The sequence below is a fragment of the Passer domesticus genome, chromosome 7, assembly GCF_036417665.1.
Source record: "Passer domesticus isolate bPasDom1 chromosome 7, bPasDom1.hap1, whole genome shotgun sequence".
NCBI classification, from domain to species: domain Eukaryota; kingdom Metazoa; phylum Chordata; class Aves; order Passeriformes; family Passeridae; genus Passer; species Passer domesticus.
The window spans coordinates 4387530-4413734 of record NC_087480.1 but is presented as its reverse complement, the minus strand read 5'-3'; the positions used below and the strand labels follow the sequence as shown (position 1 = coordinate 4413734).

General features: G+C 46.0%; 1 protein-coding gene across 3 annotated transcripts in view; it reads right to left on the bottom strand.

Annotated features, from left to right (window-relative positions):
* Nucleotides 1-7057: 7057 nt before the first annotated feature.
* Nucleotides 7058-26205, bottom strand: part of HDX (highly divergent homeobox) — a 41137-nt gene continuing 21989 nt past the window's right edge. For all 3 annotated transcript variants that reach the window (XM_064426509.1, XM_064426508.1, XM_064426507.1), the window contains 6 exons: nucleotides 24077-24223; nucleotides 20430-20637; nucleotides 17411-17490; nucleotides 15711-15794; nucleotides 13581-13703; nucleotides 7058-13373 (listed from right to left, as the gene is read on the bottom strand). In XM_064426509.1, coding sequence (XP_064282579.1) covers nucleotides 13248-13373; nucleotides 13581-13703; nucleotides 15711-15794; nucleotides 17411-17490; nucleotides 20430-20637; nucleotides 24077-24223 — 768 coding nt within the window. In that variant the 3' untranslated portion in view covers nucleotides 7058-13247. The remainder of the gene's footprint in view (nucleotides 13374-13580; nucleotides 13704-15710; nucleotides 15795-17410; nucleotides 17491-20429; nucleotides 20638-24076; nucleotides 24224-26205) is intronic.

Below are 26205 nucleotides of genomic sequence, written 5' to 3'. Positions count from 1 at the left end.
AGTGCCACAACTGCCTTCAAAAATGCCTTTCAGAAGCACATGAACTCTGGGATTGCTTCAAAATTTAAATTAAAACACCTTTCCAAATTTTCAATCACCAAACAATGGGTGATTAAGCACAATCATTAAGCTGGCAGCAACAGAAGTAACATATTTCTTCCGTTATGACAAAGTCCTCATTGCTTAATGCATTTTAATAAGACAATTATAAAGTATTTCATGTTGCACCTAGCTATTAATATTGGTTCTTTAGCACTCCAGGTAAAAGATATTTTCACTCAGAGATTATTCCATCTGTATTAATGCTAGAAATAAAACTATTAACCCATTGAATATCAATTAATGGCATTTTTTTTTTACTCAGTTGACCCAGTGGATTAAATTAATGGTGGTTTTTTGCACCCAATGGACTCAATTAATGCCATTTTTTGAGTGAGGGAGATGATTACCTGAGCACAGAACCAGCAGGAGACCCCCAGACCCATTTGATAAGATTTTAATGGGATAAACACATGGTATCAATTTTCTGTACAGAACGTTTTGCCATAAATATTTTCTCCACAAAGGATTTTTCCTCCATAAAATGCCAGACTGGTTGCTCAGCATTTCCCTCTGACTCCCCTCGTGTCACTCTGATGGATCTGCTGAGAGCTGTGGAAAGCTCAGGGGAGCCCAAATTTGTCATTCCCTGTTTGTCTGCCTGTTTGTTTAACTCCAGCCCCGCGGTTCTGGCTTCCTCCAAATTCCCTTGGAGACTCTGGGAGTGCTTTTTCAGGGCTGCTGGCTTGTCACAGTGACACCTCTGCTTCATTCTGCTCCACACAGCTGGAAAACAGGGAGAGCTCCCCTTGGCTGCTGCTCCCATCCCTGGAGCGGGCATGGAACGGGAGGAATTCACAGAGGCTGGGAAAGCACCTGCCAGAAGAACTGCCATGGCACTGCAGCAAGGCAGGGCTGGGATATTCCAGGGCTGGGATATTCCAGGGCTGGGATATTCCAGGGCTGAGATATTCCAGTGCTGAGATATTCCAGGGCTGAGATATTCCAGGATGCTCAGAGGGATGGAGCAGCAATGCTGCAAGGAAAAGCTGGAGGAGAGATCCCATCGTGGCCTTCCCGTGCCTGGGGGAGCCCACAGGGAAGATGGAGAGAGGCTGCAGGGGCCTGGAATGCCAGGAGAAGAGGGAATGGCTTCAAACTTCCAGGAGGCAGGGTTAGATGGGATATTAGAAAAAAATTTCTTCCTTCTGGGAGGAGTGAGGGCCTGGCTGCCCCTGGATCCCTGGCAGTGCCCAAGGCCAGGCTGGATGGGGCTTGGAGCAGCCTGGGACGGTGGAAATTGTCCCTGGATGGCACTGGATGGGTTTCCCTCCCATCCCAACCCATTCTGTGTCCTGTTGACTCCTCCCTCAAGATGTTTTTGAGCTGGAAATCATGGTCTGAACTTTTACAGGTGTCCTTAACCCCTCACTGACCAGCAGGCTGATCAGCCCTAAACACACTTGTAAGCCTCAGTGGTTATATTGTAAATGACAATACACCTTGTCATCCAAAGTCACCCAAAGGAGGCACCCAAAAAGCATAAATTAAAGTTATCAAAGGTCAGATCTTGGCATGAGAAAGCTGGAATGACTCAGTTTATCCAGAGCATGAGTGGGATCTGTTCAAGCTCTCATACATTGGACTAAGAAATGCTTCCAGCAAAAATACTCATCATTGTAAAACCTTTAGGATATTAAAAAAAAGAGTAACTCAACATTATTAGTAGATAAGGGTAAAAACAGCTTTTAAAACCTCTAAGCAGGGGATTTTCTAATGGACTGTATTTTAGTTTTTGCTCATTACTACACTGCTTTCAATACAAATCATTATTTTGTGCACGGATTTTCCTTTCCTTGCACGCATTCCACTCCTAAAACATTCCAGTGAAAAGTCCACACAATATGCAGCTCATAGTGAGGCTTGAAGCAAACAACAACAACAACAAAAAAAAATTAGGTTGGGGTTTATTTTTTTCCTTATTGAGCTAAAAATCCCCCGTCATGCCAGCCCACAGCTAGTCCCACGGGCAGCGCCGTCAGCGCTCGCGCAGAGCCGCTCCACCAAGCCCTGGTGACACCAGGGACACTTCAGGTGACACTTCAGGTGACTGCTCCCAGCCTTCTCAAGGGTCAGCCAGGGCCGCCCCAGCCTTGCTGTGCTCTGCTTCCACTCCCAGCTGCTCCTCCTCTCTCCCCCAGGACCTAGGTGTCCATGGCGGGCACTCTGAGCATTCCCAGCTCTTCTCCTTGTTCTGCCATTCCATTTCTCCATGGTGCACTTTGTGTCTCAGTTTAACCTTTGTTTCCTGCAGTTCCAAGCTGGATTGGTCCTGTTCCCTTCCCGCTGTGGTCTCCTGAGGCTACACACACCCAAGGGATGGATGAAATGAAGATTTCATGGAATCCTCTAGGCTGGAAAAGAGCTCTGAGGTCATCGAGTCCAGCCTTTGGCTGATCCTGGATCTTGGATCCCCCTCTAAGTCCAAACCATGATGGTGGCAAAGGTGGGAGGCCACAAATCCAAGCCTTTGTTTCATCTCCATTCTTAGTGTATTTCCCAGCTCGTTTTGGGCTAAAACAAGGAAAGCCCTGCACTGCCCAAGCTGGGCTCCTGCCAGGCCTCGGGCTGGGGTGAGTGCTCCTCTTGCTGGAGAAGCCCAAAGCAGGAGTTTGGGAGCTCTGCCTCTCCAGGCACTTCCATCATTGCTGCTCAGAGCTGCAGCCCAGGATGGGGTGCCCTGTGTGTCCCTGTCCCCACCCAGCTCCAGGGCACCTCTGCCTCTCCTGTCTGTGCAGAGCTGTCCCCTCTTGCACGTACACAAGTTTTCTTTCCATGCACTGAAACCCTGAGCTCACAAGATGTGTGTGCAGCTCCAGGTCTCATAATGCTCAACCAATTAACCAATATTTCCACTTTTATTTTTTTATGGACATCCAGAGTGAGATCACAGGAGTTTCCTCTCTTCTTTGGAAATTTCCTTAATCCAGGAAACCAGCATTCACTGCTGGAAGGGAGTGATCCCTGTGTGAGCCACGGCAGTGGTGAGGAAGGACAGGAACAGCAAACAAAATGTCCCTCACCTGGCTGGACCAGTCACAGCCCTGGGTGGGAAATCTGGAATCACCAGTGAGGGAAAATCTGAAATCAGTCTCTAATTACTGCTCATGGCTGTTCACTGGAGCTGCCCTGAACCCAGCGAGGTGGAGCCAGCAGAACCTCAGATGCATTGACCCACGGTGAGAAACTGATTTTGGGGTGACTCGGGGGGGCCCCACTGCCCCAGCCCCCTCAGAATTCCAGGCACACCCCTTCCCTGCCAGCCACTCCCAGAGCCCATCTGAGCGTGGCTATAAATACACACCCGGCTCATCCACCGACATTTAAATATAATGCACTGCCAGCGAGAGGCCTTGGAATATCTGAGGGATGTGGTATCTTGGAAACCGACTGCCTCGAGTCGCCCAAATCAGTTTCAGAGTGAATCAACACATGGCTCGGGCGTGGGAGCGGCGAGCAGCTGGCACTGCCACCCGTGCCTGTCCCCAGCCCTGTCCCCAGCCCTGTCCCCAGGCTGGGAGCACGGCAGGGAATGGCCCCAGCTGCTCCCAGCCCCCAGGACAGGCACACCAGGGCACTCAGCTCAGCTCCTGAACTAAAGAGGGGAAAACCCATTGAAAATAACCTGCAAAGGTGATAGGAGTCTTTATTTGGGAATGTTTGCACAAATTAAGGGGGTTTTACTAATTGCTGACGTTATTTTGTCAATATTTTCTACCGGTCTTCAGGCCATCAGCAGCACTCAGAAAATTGCCAGTCCTGCTTCTTGCTGAGGACACAGATCAGAGCAGCATCAAGCCAGCTCAAAGCCTCCCATGGCAGCAAGAAATGGCATTTTCAGCCACACACTCCAGGGTTTTGTATGAAAAAAATTAGATTAATTACTATTTCAAAGAACAGAAAATCAGAAAATCATATATTCTGAAGTGTGGTTAATTTATCCATCCTGTTCCCATGGCCCAGATTAGGCAAAAAGACACTTTCCAGTGGGATTTTTCCCAAAAAAGGCTAAACCAGGGAGCCTGAGCCAGCGTTCCTGGGCTGGGGGCAAACCCTGCTGCTTGGCCGTGCAGGTGTCTCGTGAGGAGCCACAACCAGAGCCCAACTCCTTCAGCTGCTTCATTCCTCCCTGATCACTTCTGATTCCTTGGCCAGGCTCTGTAAAAAGCCTGAAATTTTAAATAATGGTCCAAAAATGGGAAGATGTAGCCGGCAGAGTGTGGGTTGCTGAGAGAAGAGAAGGCTGAGCTAAATATTTGGCAGAATTAAGCAAACCAGGAAAGACATGTGGGCATAGAGAAATAATTCAATATTCAATTTCTGGCAGAATTCATGAAATCTGTTTATAGTTCGGATCACAGTGAGCCATTTATTGCTATTATGGGAATGAAGGCCTGGGGGGGTTTGGTTGCAACGGGTTTGCAACTGTCAAATGATTAACAGAACATTAAATTCAGGTTAATTAACCCATGGTGCTTGGCCTGATGGGGTGTCTGTTCCCAGGTGCCACTCCAAGGTTTGGCCTTCCCAAAAAGGGCTCTCCTGGTGTGGTGCTGCTCTCCTGCTCTGTCCATCCTCGAGGGGGTGGGACCTGCTGGGTGACTCCTTCAAATTCACTTCAAATTCCCCCAAATTCTGACTGAGCCCAAATCCTCGGGAAGAAAGAGGTAAAGGGCTTTTAATTGAAAATTTCACATTTGACAGAAAAGAGGAGACTGCCAGGGAAGATTGAGGCTGGGCAGAATTTTGCCTTCAAAAAAAATTGAATGAGATTTTTCTAGTGAAAAAATTCTACACAGTCCAAGATTATTCCAGATTTCCAGGCAGAAATAACAAAAAAGCAAGATCAAATAGCAGGTAAAATTGAAAAATTTCACATTTCTTGCCTTTCCCTCCCCTCTTCCTTTCCCACTAACATAAGAACTGCAAGTAAATAACCAGAAAACACCTTTTTTACCCCCAGTTTCTTTCTTCTCCCGTGGCCCTTTCCCTCACTCCTTGCAGCAGGAACATGGAGCTGGAGTGGCAGCTGTCCCTGCTGGTCACACATCCCCAGCAGCTTTGGTGTCCCCAAATCTAAATCCATGCAGGAAAATTAAACTGGAATGTGCTCCTGGTTTATGGCTGCACCTTCAGTCTGATCTCAGTCTCCTCTTCACTAAATGCCAGATTTATTTTAATATTTGATTCTCCACTGAGACAAAAATAGTTGTTCATTCTGAAGTATGAAGTATGGGGACAGTTCGAGGCATTTTTCTCCAGCTCCTGGGGTTTTTGCCACCAGGTGGCAATGGAGCTGCAGCACCACCCGACTCGCTTTTTTCCCAAAAACCCGAACAGTTTTTTTCCCAAAACACCCGAGTTCAGGGTCCCAGGAAGGTTTCTTAATAACAATAAAGTTTGTTAACTTTAGGGTCACACAGATTTAACTCCTCTCCATCCACGCCCTCCCTGTTTTAGCCTCCCTCTGTGCAGCCGGAATTCCAAAGCTGGACTGGGCTGAGCTCGGAGTTTAATGAATCAGGATTGTGGGAATCTGCAGGCAGGAGAGGAGCCGGGCAGCGTGAGCCCGGGGAGCCGCGGGACGCGGCCGCGGCCACCGGCCAGCCCGTGCCACCAGGGGCGGCCGGGGCTGCGGGATCCGGGAGCTGCGGGGTCAGGGAATTGCGGGATGCGGGAATTGAGGGATCCGGGAGCTGTGGGATCCGGGAGCTGCGGGGTCAGGGAATTGCGGGATGCGGGAATTGAGGGAACTGGGAATTGCGGGATCCGGGAATTGCGGGATGCGGGAATTGCGGGATCCGGGAGCTGTAGGATCCGGGAATTGCGGGATCCGGGAGCTGTGGGATCCGGGAATTGCGGGACGCGGAATTGCGAGACGCGGGAATTGCGGGATCAGGGAATTGCGGGATGCGGGAGCTGCGGGAATTACGGGAATTGCGGGATGCGGGAATTACGGGATCCGGGAATTGAAGGATCCGTAATTGCGGGACACGGGAATTGCGGGATCCGGAATTGTGGGATCCGGGAATTGCGGAGTCCGGGAATTGCGGGATCTGGAATTGCGGGACGCGGGAGCTGCGGGATCAGGGAATTGAGGCATCCGGGAGCAGCGGGGTCCAGGAATTGCGGGATCCGGGAATTGCGAGATCTGGAATTGTGTTATCCGGGAATTGCGGGATGAGGGAGTTGAGGGATCTGGAATTGTAGGATCCGGGAATTGCGGAGTCCGGGAATTGCGGGATCTGGAATTGCGGGACGCGGGAGCTGCGGGATCAGGGAATTGAGGCATCCGGGAGCAGCGGGGTCCAGGAATTGCGGGATCCGGGAATTGCGAGATCTGGAATTGCGGGATCTGGAATTGCGGGATGCGGGAGCTGCGGGATCTGGCTGCACCCCGCTCCCATATCCCAAACCCTTTTCCGTGCGGGCCCTTCGGGCTCTCTCCCACCGCTCCCGGGCTGGAATTGCTCCAGTGCTGTCCCAGCACAGCCGGGCTGCTCTTCCAGCCCCACGATCGCTCCGAAGCCAGCGAGCCCCAGCTCCAAGAACTTTCCCCAATTTCCATCCACGTGGATTGGGAGATGTCAGAGGTGATGGGATTTAGCTCCGGAGATTTTTAACTCAGGGAATGCCAAGGGATGGGGTGAAAAGAGCACAAAGAGCTCAGGTTTGGCTTAAAAACAGCTTTAAAAAATCCCACAGCTGAACCCCCTGAGCTGGGTCCGTGCTGGGTTTGGAGCCTCCGTGGGACACAAATCCCATTTTGGAAGGGACATTTCACTGCAGAGGGCTCCAAGTTCTCTGTAAAATTCCAATCCTGAAAAGCCACTCCATAAATTAATTTATATGGTGGGAACTGAAGAATTAGGGCTGAGCCTGACATGGAATTCTTGCTGTTCTGAACAGAAGTGAGCATTTACAAGGCCATTAATAAAGACAGAAACAGAGAAGTTCATATAGGAAAAGGAGTTAGTTCACCTTTATTTCATTTCTCCATAGTCCCAAACTTGACAGACGTAGAAAAATATCCTTGAGTCAGTAGACAAATTTACCAATGCTAAATAGCCCTTTTCTCTGACCATCTGGGCCACCCTAAATACATTTGTACAAGCATTACTTCAGGGGGTTTCAATAAAAGGTTCTTCTAAACTATAAACAATAAACTACAGAGGAAAAACTTGAGCTACCAAAGCATGCAGATGAAGGGATCTTCCAAAAATTCAAAAAAACAAACAAAAAAAATTTGAGAAAGCAAACCAACCTTGAGATGCATTTGGAGGAGAAAACAAATTAGGACCATTTCAGGAAAAAATAATTAATTAAGAGAAAAAGCAAACTCTGTAAAGGATCTGTGGATAAGTTAAAATATCTATGGCACAACTTTTCACCAAAAAAAAAAAAAAATTAAGGCGAAGACCAACGTTTTATATAAAAATAGCTGAGCAGGCTTCTAAAGCAGGAAATCAGCATTTCCAATGATGACTCTGTTAATACAAGATTATAAATACCCTCTATATACACAGAAAACCAACTCAGTACAAACGCCTGGACTGTTTCTCTGGGCACGTGGCACTGGAATGCCCAGGTCAGGGGTCCTGGACCATGTGGAGGTACTTCTGTTGAAGGTTTGTAGTAGTTTCTTTGCTACACGTACTGATACAAATCATAAAAATGAAATATAAATAGTGATTTTCACACAGAAACTTAGGAATATGCTCGGGTTACAAAGCTTAAGGAATTGCCCAAAAGGAAATGATGAAAGATTTGAAATCATCAATGATCCTGTTTTGTAGGTGAAGGAAAACATCCAAGTTATACAATAATATTTAAATTTTCAGAATATTTTTTTAAAATGAAACTGATTCCTACAGTGAAAATAAAGCAGAAGTTATCACGGCAGAAGATTATCTCTTCATAAATACAGCAGTTGGTTTATTTGCCAAGATCACTTAGAAATATCATTATTATGGGCATTTTCATAAATTTCCAAGCCTAAAAGTTACCAGTTGCAAGGACATAAATAATAAACCATATTTGTATGGATGTATTTGACTAATTTTCAGAACTATACAACTGATACGCAGCAAGACACAAAAATAAAGCAAATAAAATATATTTGAGAAGAATTCCTTTAACATTTCAAGTTAAAATACCTTTGTAGAGCTGCTGTGATCAAGTTCAGTGTATCTGTGCACATTGTAAATCTGCATCCATGTGTTCACACACACTAATTCCAGAAATAACCCCAGAAATTATAAAATTCCTACTGGAGAAGACAATTTCCCCCCAGCACAACTCAGTGGATTTGCCAATGACTTTTTGAATTGTATTTCACAAAATGTGCAGATAAAGCAGAAGCTCTTGTTTTCCACAGCATAGAAACCTTTGATTTTATTGAAATTTTCTTGACTAAAACCCACACCCTTCATTTCTGCCTCCTTGTGCCTCATTCCCTCCATCCCCCTCGTGCATCCTGCCACCCTTCCCTGAGCTCCAGGGAGAGAAAGTGATGGGGGAAATTCAAGGAAGTCTTTTCAGATGAAACTTAAAAACAAATGTGGTCTAAATCTACATTTGACCTCAGTTTGTTACTGACCCATTTTCATTTAACACTTCAAAATTCTTTCTACAAGGTCTCTATAAAGTTATGGTAAAAAAAGGAAAGTGAAACAAAAATCTGTGGAGGTATTTATGAGCTGTGATGTCTCAGGAAGTGTAAAACCCTTCTCCTTACAGTGCTGAGATCACTGACTGCTCTCTCAGATTAAATCATCTGAGGGAGGCACTGAGCAATGTTCCAACAGTCATTAATACCAGAATTAATGATAATACCCATTTCTCACAGTAACTGCACCAAAATCAACACAGCCACCCCACCATCCTTCAGCTTTAACAGAAATATTTTCTCTCATTAACATATGCTAAGCTTTTCTCCCTAATATTCCATTATTTCCTTCTCCACAGATTGTGATGAGCAAATACAGAAAAATAGCATTAAAATAAAAGCAAAGCAATGGCTCACACTCAGCAAAAACCAAACACAAACTGAAGGATGCATGTTGGGAATAATTTATTGCCTATAAAAGGTTAAAAAAAAATTCCTAAGTTCACATTTTCTGTGTGGGTTTAAGGGGTGTCACGTTTGAGAGGTAGCGTTGTGTAAAATGTAAAACAGAGCTGGAAAAGAGTTAGTGACTTCCTTCAGTAACATGGGAAACTGTTCCAGAGCCAAAGCACTGACCTGAACTGTTTTCCTTCCAGGAACACCTCCTTCAGCCAGGAGGATTTGCTCCTTTGTGGGGAAAGAGCCCCCAGGAGCCCAAGGCTCTGCCCCGTTCCTGCTGCCCTCTGACAAAGCAGCTGCTGCTCCTCAGAGCAATAAACACTCACACTCTAAACTCCTGCTCTTCCATGGAAAACACCCATTTTCTTGTGCTGCCTTGACTATTTTTTTTCACCCCAAAACTTCTCAGATTTCACCTTTAGTCAATGAATAAACCATTCTTGATTAAGGAACCAAGCAGCACAGCCCAGCTGGTTTCTCTGCAGCAGGTGCAGGCTGCTCACTGACCACCCCAGCTTTGCTCAGCCAGGCTGGGAGGATTTGGGGCAGAAAAGGCAGAGTCTGGCCAGGCTCCAGCCCTTCAGCCCCTGGACATCAGGCTTTGGGCTGGAACAGGCTATGAATTGCTCCTGTGGCAGGAATTCTGTGCTATTCCCTTCGTGCACATCCTGTCCCTCAGGCTGAGAGCAGAGCCAGCAGAAGGTCAGTGGTGCAGGAGCCTGTGCTCAGTGGCAGGAGATCCCCCAGGGGAGGGCAGATCCCTCTGGAGCAGGGATTCCCATTCCCAAGCACGATGTCCAGGATGCTGCTGGTTTGTCCCAGCCCCTCCCCAGTCTGAGCCCAGCAGCACACAGCAGACTCTCCAAAGCTGCTCCCAGTTCAAGGTGAGGACACCACCAGGACATTCTTTTCCTCACTCACAGGGCTGCAAAGCCCCAAACTCCTCATTTCACACTTTTTATTGCCTTAGTGAAAAGAAATACTTGGAGAGATTAAAGTGCAGAGCTGCCTCCAGGGCTGGGCACTCCAGAAACCTTGTATGGTTCATCTGCTCAGGTACCTTTAAACCTGCCCCAAATTCACCTACTGGAGTATTTATTGTTTTATTGGAGTATTCCCTGCTGCTGTTACTCCTGTCAGACCTATGGATGTGACTGAAGCACCACCTGCAGGGAGAGGAAAGCAGGCAGAGCTCCAGGAAACAGGGTTTAACCATGAGCAAACCTTCCAGCAGCCAATCCAGCTCCCCAGGGAGAGCCCTGCTGCCTCTGTGTAGTGTCTGCTCTGGGCAACCCTCCCACCTTCTGAAAGGCATCACTGATGGTCCCATGGGTGCTTTGGGAATGAACAGTGACAGGGAAGTCATTGTTCATGGACAAAGATTCTGCAGGATGGTCAAACATTGGTACCTGGGCACAGAAAGTGATAAAGCCACCAGCACCAGGCCCTTCTGCTGCAGTGGTAATTCACATCAGTCACTCACTGGGACAGAAAGGGGGCTGATTTCTGGCACCCTGAAAAGCACAGCATGAGCCTCATCTCCTGTGGAAGGGTATGGAATGATGAACTGCACTTACTGCAGGTGTTTGTCACCACCCTACAGACAGGGGAAACACCCTGACCCCAAAGCCACCCCAGAGCCACCCCCACTGCTCTCCACCAACATTTAACCACCTCTAATGGCAGCAGCCATTCCATTTCTGCTGGAAATACACAGAGACACTGAAAAAACCCAGCCAAGGAGCTGTGGAGCATCTTCCTCCCCAGATTTTGTTATTCAGGGACAGAATTCATACTCTTTTTTTTTTTCCTGGCTATCCTGTAGTGCTGTCAGGTGTCCCAGGCTGTGTTTTGTCTCCCCACAGAACATGCTCAGGGATGGGGTGGGCTCTGACTGCAGCTCATCTCAGCTGCACACCCAAGAGGATCCCAGCTCCCTGGAGAACAGGGGCTGACATCACTGCTTGTATCTAGCCAACAGTTCATTCAAAATTCATTCCTTCGGTTTGTTTGGATGTGAAATAGCAGCAAGACAGCAAAGTAGGAATCATCAATGGAAGTTTTTCCTGCAGGAAGGCAGATGATTTAATTGACCATGAAATTGAGAACTCCTGTTAAGAGTATCCTGCTCTCTCTCATGGGAATTCAAGTGGAAGAAGCAGGAAAGCAGGGTCCAAATAGTGGCAACTCCCAGCACTATTTTATGTTAATTTATCACAGAAAACAAGAGGTTTCATTGTCAGTGGCACAAATTTCCTGTCTAAAGAGAACAGCAATAGAAACCATTGTCAGCCTGGCACAGAAAACCCTTTATAAATGAGTTTTTCAGAGAATTCCAGCTCAGCTCTGTCCTCCCTCCCTGTGAAGGACAGCACTGTGAGCTCTGCTCACAAACCTCCTTTCCACTCAGAGTTTTAAAGCCTCAGCTCACACACAGGCCCAGCAGCCTGGAACTCTGAGCTTTCCCTGTGGAAAGGTGGCTCTGCTGGGAACTTACAGAACTGTACAGGGAGTAACACTGTGAGACTTTTGGTTTTTTAGAACACCTTTTAAAACCATTCCTGCCCTTTCTGCAGCTGGTATTTAACAGTATTGCTAAAAGCTCCTCCTGCCCAAGGAGAGACTAAAAACCTGAAAGAACAGAGCTCACTACTGATACTAAACAGAAAGAGCTGTACAAGTGATTAGAGAGGAACTGATGAGACTGAAAAAAACCCTAAACCTGAGTCTAATCCCAGTATTAAAGGAAAAAAAGGTGTGATTTCCCCAACACTCTGGATTTTCTGAGCTACACCTTGGACCTCCCACTGAAATTAAGGGGATTACTTAATTTGAAAAAGGATTCCCCAGAGTCAATTATTATTTGGCATAAAATGGGAAGATCAGGGTTTTTACCACACTGAAGTACCTGTGTGAAAAATGCTTGCTGAGGGATATCCAGGGTGGAATTGGAGCATCAATGCCATGGGCAGCACCTGGAGCATCCCACAGAACCATCCTGGAGGAGAAGAGCTCCAGGACTGAGACCTGCCTTGGCCAGGCATCCCCTGGACACCAACACAGCCCACTGCACCCACCTGGACATCCCTGCACAGCCTCCCCACCCAGGGCTGAAGGGATTCAGTGCCAACAGCTCTGGGAAAGCAGAAATTCAGTCCAGCCCCTGCCTGCAATCCACATCACAGCTTAGAAATGGCATTTGCCCAAAACTGCACCAGGCAGGGCTTCAAACCAGATCTGCAGAGCTCCCTTCCAACGCTGGAAAACCTTTCAGGATGCAATGACAGCTGTGGAATTCTGATTCTGACTGGCTTGGTAAAATGGAGCAAAGTTTGTGGAAAAATACCCAAGAATTAAAATAATAAGCAGTATTTTAGCATTCAGGCTTTGACAAATAAAAACTGTGACTACAATCATTAAAGAGTGTAAACACTCAATCCCATTGCTACTGTATTAGGAAGTTGTGTCCTGCAGCTATCAGGGTTCCCATTTCCACCTCATTTCTTCCAACACTTATCACTGCTTCTTTGCATTAATAATTTATTCATGATAATTCAGTTTTTTTCAGTTAGCCTTTCAAGGTTTTTTCAGCTATTTTGGTCAGAAAAATGGAAGATTTAACAATCTCAAATCAAAAAACAAAAACCACTTCAGTTTAATTTCAGGTTTTCAAGCACAACTCAGAGAAAGCCTGTTATTCTATTTGGATCCCCAATTTTTAGTCCACCTACCTGAGTAAAAATGGGGAAAAATATAATAAACAGGCCTGGGGAGCACGTGGAGCTGGAGAACTCACCGTGTGTGTTTCCCACTCTTGCATCCCTGCTCAAAAAGACTTTGCTACAGAGCCAGAGCTGTTCTGGAGAGTCAGAGTCAATCCTACCCGAGGCCAAGCTGCTACCAGTGAACCCTTCCCTCACCCAGCTCTTTCATTTTCCAAAGCCAGCACTGCCAATTCCCGGGCAGTGCCAGGCTGTGAGGAGGCTCCAGCACAGGCTGAGAGCTCTGCAGAGCAGAAGCCCCTCTCTCTCTCTCTCTCTGCACTCCCTGGGGTTTCTGCTGTGTCCTGCAGAACGAGGCATCACAAGCTGTCCGAGGCGTTCTTCTCCGACAGCGACGAGAGGCTGAATGAGGTATCGTCGGGCTCGGGGGAGGTGTGGCTGAAATCCATCTCTTCAAGCTCAGGAGGTAAGTCTGAAAGCAGAGCCTACAAGGGAAAAATATATCTAATATGTGGTATATGCACTGTTAGGCGTGGGTTTTATGTCAGCGGTGATTTAAGGAAAGTGTGAGGAAATTGTTTTTTAATTATAATTTGAGCCTCTGGAATAAACCCAAGGGAGGGACACAATACAAAGGGACAAACATCAATTCTGATATTAAACACAGATATTAAACCTGCTCCAGGATTTACCTGCTGCTGTTCCTTATCATCTGCTTTAATTGCAAGTATCAAACTCCGGGTAAACGTCTGCAGCTCAAAATATTTCTGTTTGTGGCTCTCCAGCTGACTCTCGATGAACCTGACTTCTTCATTCTGTGGGAAAGCACAGAGCTCTGGGAATGATCTCAGAACCATGGAATGCTTTAGGCTGGAAAAGCCCTCTAAGGCTGAGCCCAAGCATCCCCCACCCAGCACTGCTAAGGCCAGCACTGACCATGTCCCCAGGTGCCACATCCAGGTGTCTGTTAAATCCCTGCAGGGCTGGGGACAGGACAAAGCACTGGAATAAACACCCCTGGGTCAAAACTAAACCACTTCTAGTGACAATGACAACCAAAGCCCAGATCTCTTCCTACAAGTGATCAGGGGGCTGTGAGAAGTGACAGCGAATAAATTCATTATTGCAGCAGAAGGCTTGACATAAAAACAGGGAAAACGACTTGAAAATTCCTCAAAGCTACCATAAATTAAAAGACAACATCCTCCAGCAGCTGGGTTTGATGTGGATCAAGTGTCAGCTCACCAAGCTCCTCAGGATCCCTCGGGTTAGAGAATAAACAGGAACATCACAGAGTGACAGAACAGTTTGGAAGGGACCTTACAGATCATTCAATTCCAACCTCCACAGAGTTGTTTATGGAGATGGAACTGGATGCAATATATTATAAAGTGAGGAAAAATCAATAATGTGTGTGCTTTGGCTAAAAAAGCATTTTCCCAATCTATACTTGCAAATCTCTTACTTAAAAATTCAGATTTTATAAGTATTTCCATTTATTCCAAGTATCTCTTCTCTTTCAAACTTATTGGATCAAAATACTAAACCTGTTGATTAGTGGAAAGCTAAAATTAATTTTGTCTAGTTATTCAGTTTTGCAAAGAACCTGAAAATCAAACTGTTTATTTAGGTTACAAGATCAAAGGCATTGCTCATTTTTGCAGAAGGGCTCTGCTCAACAGCACCAACTCATGAGAGAATAATGAAAAAATTATGGTATCCATGCTCACACTGGCTGGAATTCAGCTTCAGTTGACATGAAAAGTGTGACTACATGTTGCTCTAAAGGTTTGCAACAAACCTTTAAAAACTGTTGTATTTTTGTGGGTTTTTCCCAGAAAATTCACATTTTTTCAGTAAAAGCCCTGCTCACCACACTTTTCCAGGTGATAACAGCTCTGGGAATGAGAGAGGAATATTTGAGCTGCAGTTCTGAGGGTTCCATAAAAAGTCAGCTGAGTTCTTCCCTATGGATATTTAGCAGTTGCCTGTGTAGCTCTGGATTTTGCCCAGCCCAGGAAGAATCCAGATTTAGGCAGAAAACTCAGGGAGCAATCAGTGCTGTCAAACAAAGGCCTGGCTCTGCAGGGCACTGTCACAACAAGCCTCTCACTGCGCTGACAGGTGACATTAAGAAAAGGTCATTCCCTCTCCTGATTCATTCCCCACTGCCCTTCCCAGGAAAACGCTGCTGGAAGGAGGAATTTCTGTTCTGGAGAGACGATCTGTTCATTATTTTGGTAATTGATTATTATCAGGAGAACAGACGTGATTTCTAAGGGAAAAAAAACCAGCACTGGAGGTAAAAGCTCAAGGAGAGGTGGAATTGTGGCGACTCCTGGGGGAGCAGCACAGACACAACCCTCAGCCTTGCCAGGAAACAGGAGCTGCCAGGGTCCAGCTGCTTCTCCTCCCTCCCACTGCCACCACTTCCAGGCATGTCCTGGGAATGCCTTCTCCTCAGATGCCCCCAGTCCAGCAGAGGATTCCTTCCAGCTGTCCAGTCCCTCCCAGAGCTGGCAGCACCACGCTGCAGAAGTGTTTCAGCTTTCCAAGAACAGTTCTGCTGGGGTGGCTCCATAAATCCCTTTGTTGGGACACATGGAGGGAGCTGCAGCTCTGTAGAAATGGGGTTTTCCTGCCTCCATTTGGGTTGAAACATGGATAAAGTGGCTGGAGGTGGGATGAGGGCATGATGTGCACATTGGGAAAACAGCAGAGGAGCTCAGGATCCCACAGGCTTTTGCTGAATTCCTGACAGATCCACCCCCTGAACTCCCTGGGGATTATCCCACTGTCCCTGACATGGCCCAGTCACTCACCTTGTAATCCAAAAGAGAACTCATCTGATCCACTTCAGAATTGCTGATCAGATCACTCTCCTCATCATCTAAAATTTCTATTTTCTGAAACAGAAGCAAACACTTCATTCCAACACACAGAGGAGACAAACAAATGGGGATCCACATCCCAGAGGGGCAGGAGGGAGGAAGGATGAAGGAGGAAGGATGAAGGAGGAAGGAGGAAGGATGAAGGAGGAAGGATGAAGGAGGAAGGAAGGAGAGCTCTGTGCTGGCTCCTGAGCAGTCTGAGCCATGCAGCCCCATTAGATGGCAATCATGCACCTCAGCCAGGAGATCCAGCAGGAATCCAGTGGGAGCTGCTGCCATGGAGACTCGGGCTGTTTACAGAGGAGGAGCTCCTGGCTCAGCTTTTTCACTTTAAGTTGCACATTTATCCCCTCACAGCCCCTGCTCTGCTCTGTTGTTGCAAAGGAGGCTCTGGAAGTTTATCCCTCTGGATAAACCAGCCCTCACAGAAAGTCCTGAGCTACTCCTGGCCTAAAGAAATCAAGGAGTTCTCCTCTGACCCTGCCTGGCCACATCCCCTTAGCTGCAGGGGTGCTGATCCCAAGGACACCTTGAAATGCATAAATATGGACATTTCATATTTATTATTTCAAAGATTTTCAAATGCATAAATATGGATAATTCACAAAAATCTGGGGAGCTTTTTATACTGGCTTTCTAAAGATACCTAAAGCACAGTGTTAAGGCCAGGCTTAACACTGACTAAGACTCAGAAATACGTCCCAAGTTTTTTTTTATTGTTTATAATTGTTTTGACAGTTGTGAACATTTAAGAACCTGTCCATCATAAGTTAAAGCAATTTTCTTATTTTTTAGGATGGTGTTTAACCCAGTGTAGGGAAGAGCCCCACTGATGCCAATCCATGTCCATGGGTATTTCCTGAGGTGTTAATTCAGGTTTTCCTGCAGCATGTGGTCCCTCCTGCCTGCACACCAGGAATTTCCCTGAAATCACTGGACAAATCCTTCCAGGGGCACTCCCAGCTCTCCCTGGCAGACCCACCCAGCTCCCAAGCCTGTGCTGAAGGCAGGGAGGATAAAGCACATTTTGTGCTGCAGTGTCTGCCAGCCCAGCTGAATGACCACAGCTCAGAGCTTTGAGTTCTGCTGCTCCACCAGACCCTCAGGAACACTGGGACTCAAATATTTTTGGTTTCAAATTCAGCTTGAGGAAGAGTCTCTAAGTAACTGCCAAACATTCACATTCCCCTTCTTAGACACACTTTTTAAGATAGGAGGGGAAAGAACTGATTAGAATTTCAAATAGGAAAACCTCCTATGCAAATACAATGTATTTCAGTCCAATTTTAAGTGCATTTTTAAGAAGTTTTGTCACAGTTCTTCAGAACAAAGTATGAAGAAACTCTTCCTTGGGTTTGTTCCATTGTTGTATCAAATGACAAAACCTGGGGCTCAGGCAGGTTGGGGAGCTGTCTCTTGGGCACCATCTCTGCAAACAATTTCTACTGAAGGTTTCAGGGGTTTTCCTGCTGTGTTTTAGAATTTTTAGTACAGTTTTAAAGCTCAAATAGGAAAGACTTTTAACACACACAACTGAAGTTGTCACCTAGTGAAAAGCACAAGTGCTGGACAACAACCTCAACATTAATTAAGGAATTTATTAATTGGTGGAAAAGGAAAGGTAAACATACCACATTATCAGTGGAAACTGGATTCTGGTCATCGTCTTTGTGGCCAATTTCTTCATTTTGAAGAGCTTCATTTGTCTCTTCTGCAGAAATAAATTGGTTTTGTCAGATTTCATTCCAATTTTATGCTGAAGGACCATTAATGGTGTTTACCACTAAATGTCACAGCTGCTAAATCCAACAGCAAAGTCATGGTATCAATGTCTAATCATAAACAGAATATTTGCCTTATTAAAAAGACATCTTGTCACAAGCATTTCAGGCCAACATCAAACCAAGTGCCACCTGAAACAACAATAAACTCTCAGTTACTCTCTGCACCAAAACCTTCCCATTTTTAGGTTCAGGTTGGAATATTCAAAGGTGATGCAGAGTTTCACATCAGAGATGTGCAGAAGTTGGGGTTTTTTTAAAGTGAAAGTGAATTCCTACATGAAAAATCCTGCATTCCCTGAAATTCTGGGGTACATATCTAAATCCCACTTCGCCCTTGCAGACACTGATGGGTTTTGAACCAAAAAATGATCAGATTATGGCAAATGCTTATCCCCAGTGAACCTAAAGTGCTTTTTTATGTATAAACACTTGAAAACAGAGCGGATTTTACCCTGGTATTTCAACCACAAAGCATGAGATGATTCCACTGACCTTAAAGGCCAAGGAGAACACAAAACCCGAAGAAAGATAAGTCTATTTACCCCTAAAATTGAAGCTAGTTTCTCATATTTAATTGACTTCTGCATATTAAAATGTAAATCTATGATTGATATTAAATATAAAGAGGAAAAGAGGGAAGGGGCAGCAAGGTTCAGGTGATTCCAGGGTCTGCCACCTCCACACAAACACAGGGATAACAGGAATTCCCTGGGATTACCAAAGCCAGGGCAATGTTTAGGCCAGACCACAGAGAGCCAGGTCATGGTTTTAAACAACTTTTAAGTTAAAAATTTCTACAGTGAGCAAATTTGATTGGGGATTGTTTCAAATGAAGTCAATATGCCACTGGTCAAACTCCACAGGACAGTTTGTGCCAGGAGCACGTGGGATCAAAGGGAGCAAGGAAGGGTGGAGGTCACTGGGTGAGGTCACTCCTCAGGGACATTCCAGGGCACCAGGAACTCTGTAACCCTGGCAGTCACCCCTTGGATTCAACAGCTGAAGGAAGCAGCTCCCTACAGCATTCCCAGCTCCTGAAATATTCATCCTCAGCTCACAGAACTGGCACAGCCCTAATGGCCTCCACCTACACACTGTGGATTCAATTAACACACAATTAAAAAGGTGAGGCAGTATGAGAGCTTTAATGATCCATTTTGCATCACAGCACAGCTTATTTTTTTATATTTACACACTACATTTTAAAAGCAGAAGCCATCAACTTTAATCACTCTAATCAGGTGACCAAAAATTGCTTTTGTCTGTCTTTCAGAGTGGTTTTTTGCTGTTTTGGTTTTGTTTTTTTAATAAATTAGGACCAAAAGTCACAGTTCTCAAACATTAGAACAATTCCCTATCTGGGACTGAACATAACCCGTGGGTATTGGGGGAAACATTTTCCAGGAAGTTCAAAACCAGCTGAGCTGCAGCAGTGAAACCTCCTCCTTTGAACTGGAGAAACGACCAGAAATAATTGTAGTGGGAGAATAAAGGAATGAAGGTGGGATTCCTGGGTGCTGTGGAAATCCTGTCATTTCCTTGCATTTCCTTGGCTTTGACAGTAATAATGCACCCAAGTGTTCAGCCTCACCCTGCCTGATGAAAGCCTGGCTCAACCAACGTGGAGTTATTCCTCACTTGAACTGCAGACACTTCAGCCTCTTCCCTGTCACCGTTTTCTCTGACTTAAATCAGCTCCTTCCCCACCTCAGGCAAATCAAGGACTGAGATTCCTCATCTCACTTGGCTTTCAATCACTTGACCCACTTCTTTATCATCTTATTCCCTCTACAGTGGAGTATGACAAAGCTCTCCCAAACTCATTCCAGCCGCCTCCGTTGCCCTGGCTCTTCCCTTGAGACTGTTCTGAGGACATGGCAGGATGAAGCCTGGCACACTGAGCTGCACAGCAGCAGGCCTGAGCTCAGACTCTCTTTCAGCTTGCAGAGCAAAGGCTCCATTGATCTCCTGTGAGCAGAAGCACTGGGAGCAATCAGTGAGTGGGGATGTGCTGGGCTCATGGACAGGAGGGGCAGGGAGACATCGATCCCATGGCTCCTGGGAGGGAACAGGGAATTCAGCTGAAGGCACTTCTCACTCCAGATCCTGCAGTTTACTGAGTGTGTGCAGTTCCAAGGCTCCTGAGCTGTCCCCTGCTCCTGCCTTTGATCTGCTGGTTGTGTTTGCCTGTCAGACAGAGCAGCAGGAGGCCTGGGCAGCTCCTTGTTCCCTGAGCTGAGGGGTTCCCTGCCGGGAGAAATGGGAATGCACAGGCCCAGCAGCAGCTCCAGCCCCACCCGTGCCTGGGGTGGCTCAGGATCACAGGGATGGAACTGTGGAATCATGGTTGGGATGGGAGGGACATTAAAGCTCATCCAGTGCCACCCCTGCCAAGGCAGGGACACCTTTCACTGTCCCAGGGTGCTCCAAGCCCTGTCCAGCCTGGCCTTGGGCACCTCCAGGGATGGGTGACAAATGGAATGGCCATTCCAGCTGGCTGGAACTGAGCAGTTGGCACAGAGCATTTTCAAATCTGGCTTCCTTGGGAAGTGAGGCTTCCCCAGCTGTACTGGCTGCCCAGCTCTCACTTGCACCAGCAGAACGTGAACTCTTGACTTCATTTCAGATGAATCTGGCAGAAATGGGGCTCTTATGATCAAAGGCTTTTCCAATCTTTGTACAACAAACCCAACAAAACTCAGAGACACAGAGGCAGAAGAAAGAGACCAAACAGTACCTTCAGCCCAGGCGGGGTGGAGCACTTGTGACTCTGTCAGACGTTTTTGAATGTGTACAACAGAATCCAAAGCATGCACACTGCACAGAATTGAAAATATAGGCACAGTAGTAACTGCATTCCAAATACCTTGTGAGCTTCCTTCAGATAAGCAGATTGATACTTCATCATTCCTATCATTATCATCCCCCACTTCAGTAGCAGTCTCCTCTCCTGGATTAAGTGCTGATTTAGAAACAAATTCAGACTGATCAGAGAAATCAGCAGGACCTCCTCTAGGGGGTGGGACCTCAATCCCCATTAAACGATATTTCCGTCTTCGATTCCCAATCCAAGTCTTGTAAGAGAAATAAACATGAATGATATCAGAAACTATGACAAAAGCAACAGGCCCCCAACCAAGTGACATCAGCACATCTGGCCTGCAGGAGCAAGGCTGCAGCCAGCAGTTCAGGGAGCTGAGTGTTCCCCAGTATTTCCCCCTCCTGAGGCTGCTTCCCGAAATCCTGTGTCCAGGTTCAGCTTTCCAAGGGAAACAGGAAGGTGCCAGCAACAGGAAAAGAAGCAATGGGCACAAGTGGCAGCAAGGGAAGTTCTGATTGGAATTGAGAATGTAAAAGAAAAAATAATGTTTTACAGTGAGGCAGAGGGACAATAAAAGTCCATAGAAGTCTTGGTAGCTCCAGCCTTGGAGGTACTCAACGTTTTACTGGACAACATCCTGAGAAACCTGATTTGATTCCAAAGTAAATCCTGCTCCAGATAAAGAGCAGGACTAGGTGACTTTGTAAGGTTTCTGCCCCCCTAAATTATTCAACAAATTTAACATAAGATCTTTGATCCAGGCTCTCCTACTCTGCAGCTTCCACAAGAGGACTGAAGCATCCGATGACCCAAACATCTCCCCTGTTCTAGGATTTCCTGCAGCACAGAGGGCACAGGGCCAAGGTGACACATCCAGAGCACTGCCCTTGGAGGACAGGAAGGAACTTGGAAGAATAAAGCTCAGAGCAGCTCATCCTTCAGTCCCCTTTGGCTGTGAAACAGAGCTTTAGGAAAAGTTGTTTGCATTGAGTGCAGAGGAGCACACTGGGAACAGCCTGGGAGATGAAACCAGCCCAGGGAACCTGGAGACTGCCATGGTGGGATGGAGATGGATGCTTTAAGTTCATCTTACATCAATAAAATTGAATTTCAAAGGAGAAAAAAGAAAGAAGAAAAGACCCACATTCTAAATTCTCCAAGTGGATCTGTACCTGGTCATTAATTTGCCTTCTCTGATGAAGAAACATTTACATGAAAAATTATTAAAGACTCAGAGTTTAATATGATGTAACAATAATTGTCTGCAACTCTTCACCTCCTGAGGCTCTCCCATCCCTTGTGTCACTCAGGCTTTCAACTTCTCATCTCATCTCAATTCTGCTCAACAGCCCCTGTACCCCAGACCCTTCATTCCATCAAATCAGTTCTCCACTGGCAACCAAAAATCCTTCCCAGAGCCAGGAATCCTCTTCTTTACCAACTGCTCCTCCACTCTTCTGGGGCTGGCTCTCGTCCCCCTTCCCACCACCCACACCCCCAGAAATAGGAGCAGCAGCTCCTGGGTTTGAAAACATCATCAGGCCATGGCAAAAAGCACATCCTTTCCATGAGGCCTCTGTTCCAAATGACTTTTCCATGACATTAAAATATTTTAGGATTTCTTTGAAGACACACTGAACATCACTCTGGCCTTACTTCAGAAATACCTGCCCTGCTCCTCCTCCTAGGGTTCTGAGAAAGTTGAATAAAAAACTTTTTGCTTATAATACCTTGATTACCAAAGAGAAAAAGTAAAGGAATATTAGCAGCAGTCCCAAGTACTAAACACAGTTTCATGCTGTGCCAGCCTTGGAAAAAAAAACCAAAAAAAACCCCTTTTAAAGCTGCATCACTAACAAGCTAACAGATAACATGCTGAAAGTATTTTTAGCAAATCTTTTTTGTTGGCTGGTATTTGCTTTCCCAGCTTGCTGATTTTCCTCTTTGAAGAATGCACAACAGGTATGCAGAGAGAACTACCTGGATTTTTTTTTCTATTACCTATGGTTTGGGGGGAAAAAAAATTAAAGAAAACCCCCACACAAGCAGCTCTTTGAGATCTGTGTCTCTTTTTTTCCAAGCAGTGTATTGCCATTCTTTAAATTTTCCCATCATCTTGTGATTTTAACAAACAGTGCTAACAAAATTTAAAATTGAATCTATCTCTTTTTTAGTAAAAAAGGCACTTGGGAAAGGCAGATCTTTTCACAGACTTTTCAAAGCAGAAAATCTTTCATTCAACATACTGAGAATGTCAGAGAAGATGAACATGTTTTGATAGTGTCTCAAATTAAATGGGGAAGAGAAGGTTCCACATCCTGTGTGCTGTGCTGAACAGAGAATATTCTGGAACAGCAAAACAGTAAGGGCAAGAGCAGACTGCAATTGCCATGTGGGAAATCATCTTGAGAGTTCTATCCCTAAAATACATCCTCCTTAAACACTCCCAGCAAGGTCTGTGAGTGCATGGGATCATTTGTGACCTGCTCTGGTGCAGGTGGTGGCAGAGCCTGGGGTGTCCTGGTCTCTCCCCGAGGACAGAAACATTCCAGCAGGAGGAAAGGTTTGCACAGAACCCCACAGTGTCACCCCTTGTGTGCCAAGGAGGATGTCCCCAAGGGAGCCTGGGTGTCACTGTGCTGTCCAGGAGGTGCTGTCAGGGGGAGCAGCCTCACCTTTCAGAGAGCAAAGGGAAATCCTTGGAAAACAAGGAGCACCTTTGCTCCCTACAGAGAATAGAGTGGTTCTCTTCAGCCTCCAAAAGTACAATTGGGTTTTTTAGAATTCCTGTGTGCCCACAAAAACAAATAACCAGATTGGTGTTCAACCTGAGAGCAGCTTTGGGACCATTTGGATGCACCAAGGCAGAGGTCTCCACAGCTCTCAGCCCTGCTTCTGCAGCACTGGCAGGAATTTAGGAAACAGGTGCAAAAAGAGGATAAAGGATGAAAGGAATAATCCCAATTGTCACAAGGGAAAGGAAGGCTCCTCTCCTTGTCAGACTGCAAACAGTGGGGCCATTTCCTGAGGGTGGGATGGGCAGAGACCCCAGAGTGCTGCTGGGTGTCTGTCCATCCAGAACACAGTGACACAACATGCCAGCCTCTGGAGGAGATGATGTGCAGAGGTTCTGGGAGCCAGGTCAGCTCCAGCACAGCTGTGCCTCCCTCAGCCACCTACAGCAACCAAGAACTGAACTGACCCAGGATTCCTCCACCACACCTCAACCTGCCCTCAAGACAGTCTTGTAAAATATTTTTCTTTCCTATTTTGGAGCATTTTCTTTCATACAATTTTCCCTATAAGCATGAATGAGAAGTATTTTCCCTGTATCTTTAGAAAAGCCCTTTTTTGGTATCGTATTAGCAATATAAATAGTATACTGCTAATACACTATATACTTTCAGTCTTTTAGGATCTCCCTCAAAAATGTAACACTTTTACTTAAAATTTTACTCAAGAGAATGTCAAACAGCTCCCAGTGCTGCTTTGCTGCTGATCAATAAGACCCTGACCTGAGGGCTTTTACTAAATATAGACTGCAGAAAGAGCAGGAGAGCACTTCCCAACATGGTCATTCATTATGTAATACGTGAAATCTATTTCAAGCTTCCTCATGAAATTTTTAAAGCCTTTCATCTGTCCTATTTTTGCTCCTGCGACAAGATAAGGGAAGACTCTGGATTTCTTACCCGAACTATTTCACAGTCAACATTTAATTCTGCAGCCACAGCTTCAATTTTCTCTCTGCAGACTGAGCCCAGGCTGGTCATGCCATTGTCCCAGTATTTCTTTAGGGTAGCTAAGTCTCGGTCACTAAATTGTGTGCGGTCCTGTAACTGCAAGATAAAAAAAATACTGTTAGATTGAAAAAAAATCTGCTTATCCTGAGCATTCATGTCCAGAGGTCTCCCACACAGTAACACACACGTTCTACTGTCTCCATGGCTCTTCTCTTTTAAGTCTCCCTTAAGAATTTGGGCTTTTTTTCATTTCTTTTTTTTTATCCAGGGCACTTCAGAGTTCCCTGGGATTTGCTGTAAAGGCAGTGGCAGCATTAACACAAGTTTAAGGGACTTCAGCTTTGTTTCAACTCCACCTGATTTCTTTGGTAATTTGTTTTATCTCATTCTATAAGGCCTTACTGAAAATAACTTTTTTCCCCTCTTGTGCTGTTTACTCTCTCCACCCAATTTATGCAAATTACTCCTTAAAGGCTTTTCAAGTTTCTCACCCTCCCCCCTTAAAGTTCTTTTATCTTACTGCAAACTACAACACATGCATAATTCAAAGCATTCTGACTTCCTAAAGGGAATACTTTAATGTTTATGTGGTGAGCTTGAGTTTAAATTGGTTCCACTGTTTATCTTCGAGTTCCCAAACTCTTTGTCTACGTTTATCAAAACATGTGATAGTGGATCAGTGATAAAAGGAGTAACACTGAAAAAGAATTCCTAAACATCTTACCACAGTTTGAACTGGTGTGAGCACAGAAAGTATTTCCCTAGTAGAGCTTCCAAGCTTTAACAAAAGCTTTTCACCCAGAATTTTATCTAAAATCTACAGTTTCATTTCACCAACCCATGTTTTTCACTCTTCCAGCTATTCAGAGGACAGAAAATGAACCACAAAGTCTGCACGGGTAACTGGTAGATCATGTGCCACATGTGTCATTATTGCAGTAGCTGAACTGTGTTCATGATTTCAATAGCTGAATTCTGTGTTTGCTCATTTAAAAACCGTTAAAAGTTATAAAGAAATAATTTTAAGTGGAATAACAAGTAATTTTATAGAACTAGGATCATTTGACAATCTTGTACATCTCCCAGTTCCAGCTTTTGTTAATCTACAGAATATTGTAATTGTTGCAATTTTCTTCTCTTAAAAATTCTCAAAATTTAGAAGTACTTGAGTCTCCTCAATGTAGGATCACAAAATAGGGGCACCAAACCTTTGTCTTCCTAAAGTAATCCCAGTAAAAGATGCACCACATAAATTCAAATATGGTCTGGTTGCACTTGCTGACCTTGGAGGTCTTTTCCAACCTTGATGAATCCACGATTAATTGAGTGCCCAGCAGGCACTGAGAGCTTTTCCTGGCTGCAGTTCCATCACCCAGTCTGGGATCAGAGGGGCTGTTCCCATCCTGCCCATGGCACAGCTGGCTCAGAGTGGGGATGGTGGGGAGCACCCCGGGCACCCCTGAGCCCTGCACAGCCCTGGGCAGCCCAGCACAGGAATGCTCCTGGGCAGAATGCCCTGTTCACCCAGCAGGAATCCACCTGGCTGAGTGAAGGCTGCTCCAGGCTGAGCAAAGTGCAGCTCCAGAGCTGGGCAGAGCCAAATCCCAGTGCCCGAGCACCCAGAGCTGCTGCTTTTGCTGCACGCCTGACCTGAGCTCCTCCTGACACCAAGCCATGGCCAAGGAACAGAAGTACAGCCTGGATCACTGCAGCAGGAACTCCTTTTAGAGCTGCTGGCAAAAGAGATTGGGACGTGGGAAGAGCTCTGCTCTGCAGCCCAGCACGGGGAGAGGGAAGGCAGAGAGGAGGGACAGCAATGGACTGCACAGTTACCCTGGCCTACCCACATCCCTGACTGCTCAGGGCCACCTCAGCCCCTAAAGGACACTGGGTGTTTTAAACAGAAATAACCAACACTGCCTGCAGCTTCTGCAGAGTCCACACTGCTGCAGTGAGCTCACAGAGCTCCCTGTGATCAGTGCCACACGCAGCAATCCTCACACTGAACAGCCACAGCCTCAGCACCCACATTTGCCCTTCCAGGTACAACTCTCTCATTCCAGCCCGTTCACCTGAGT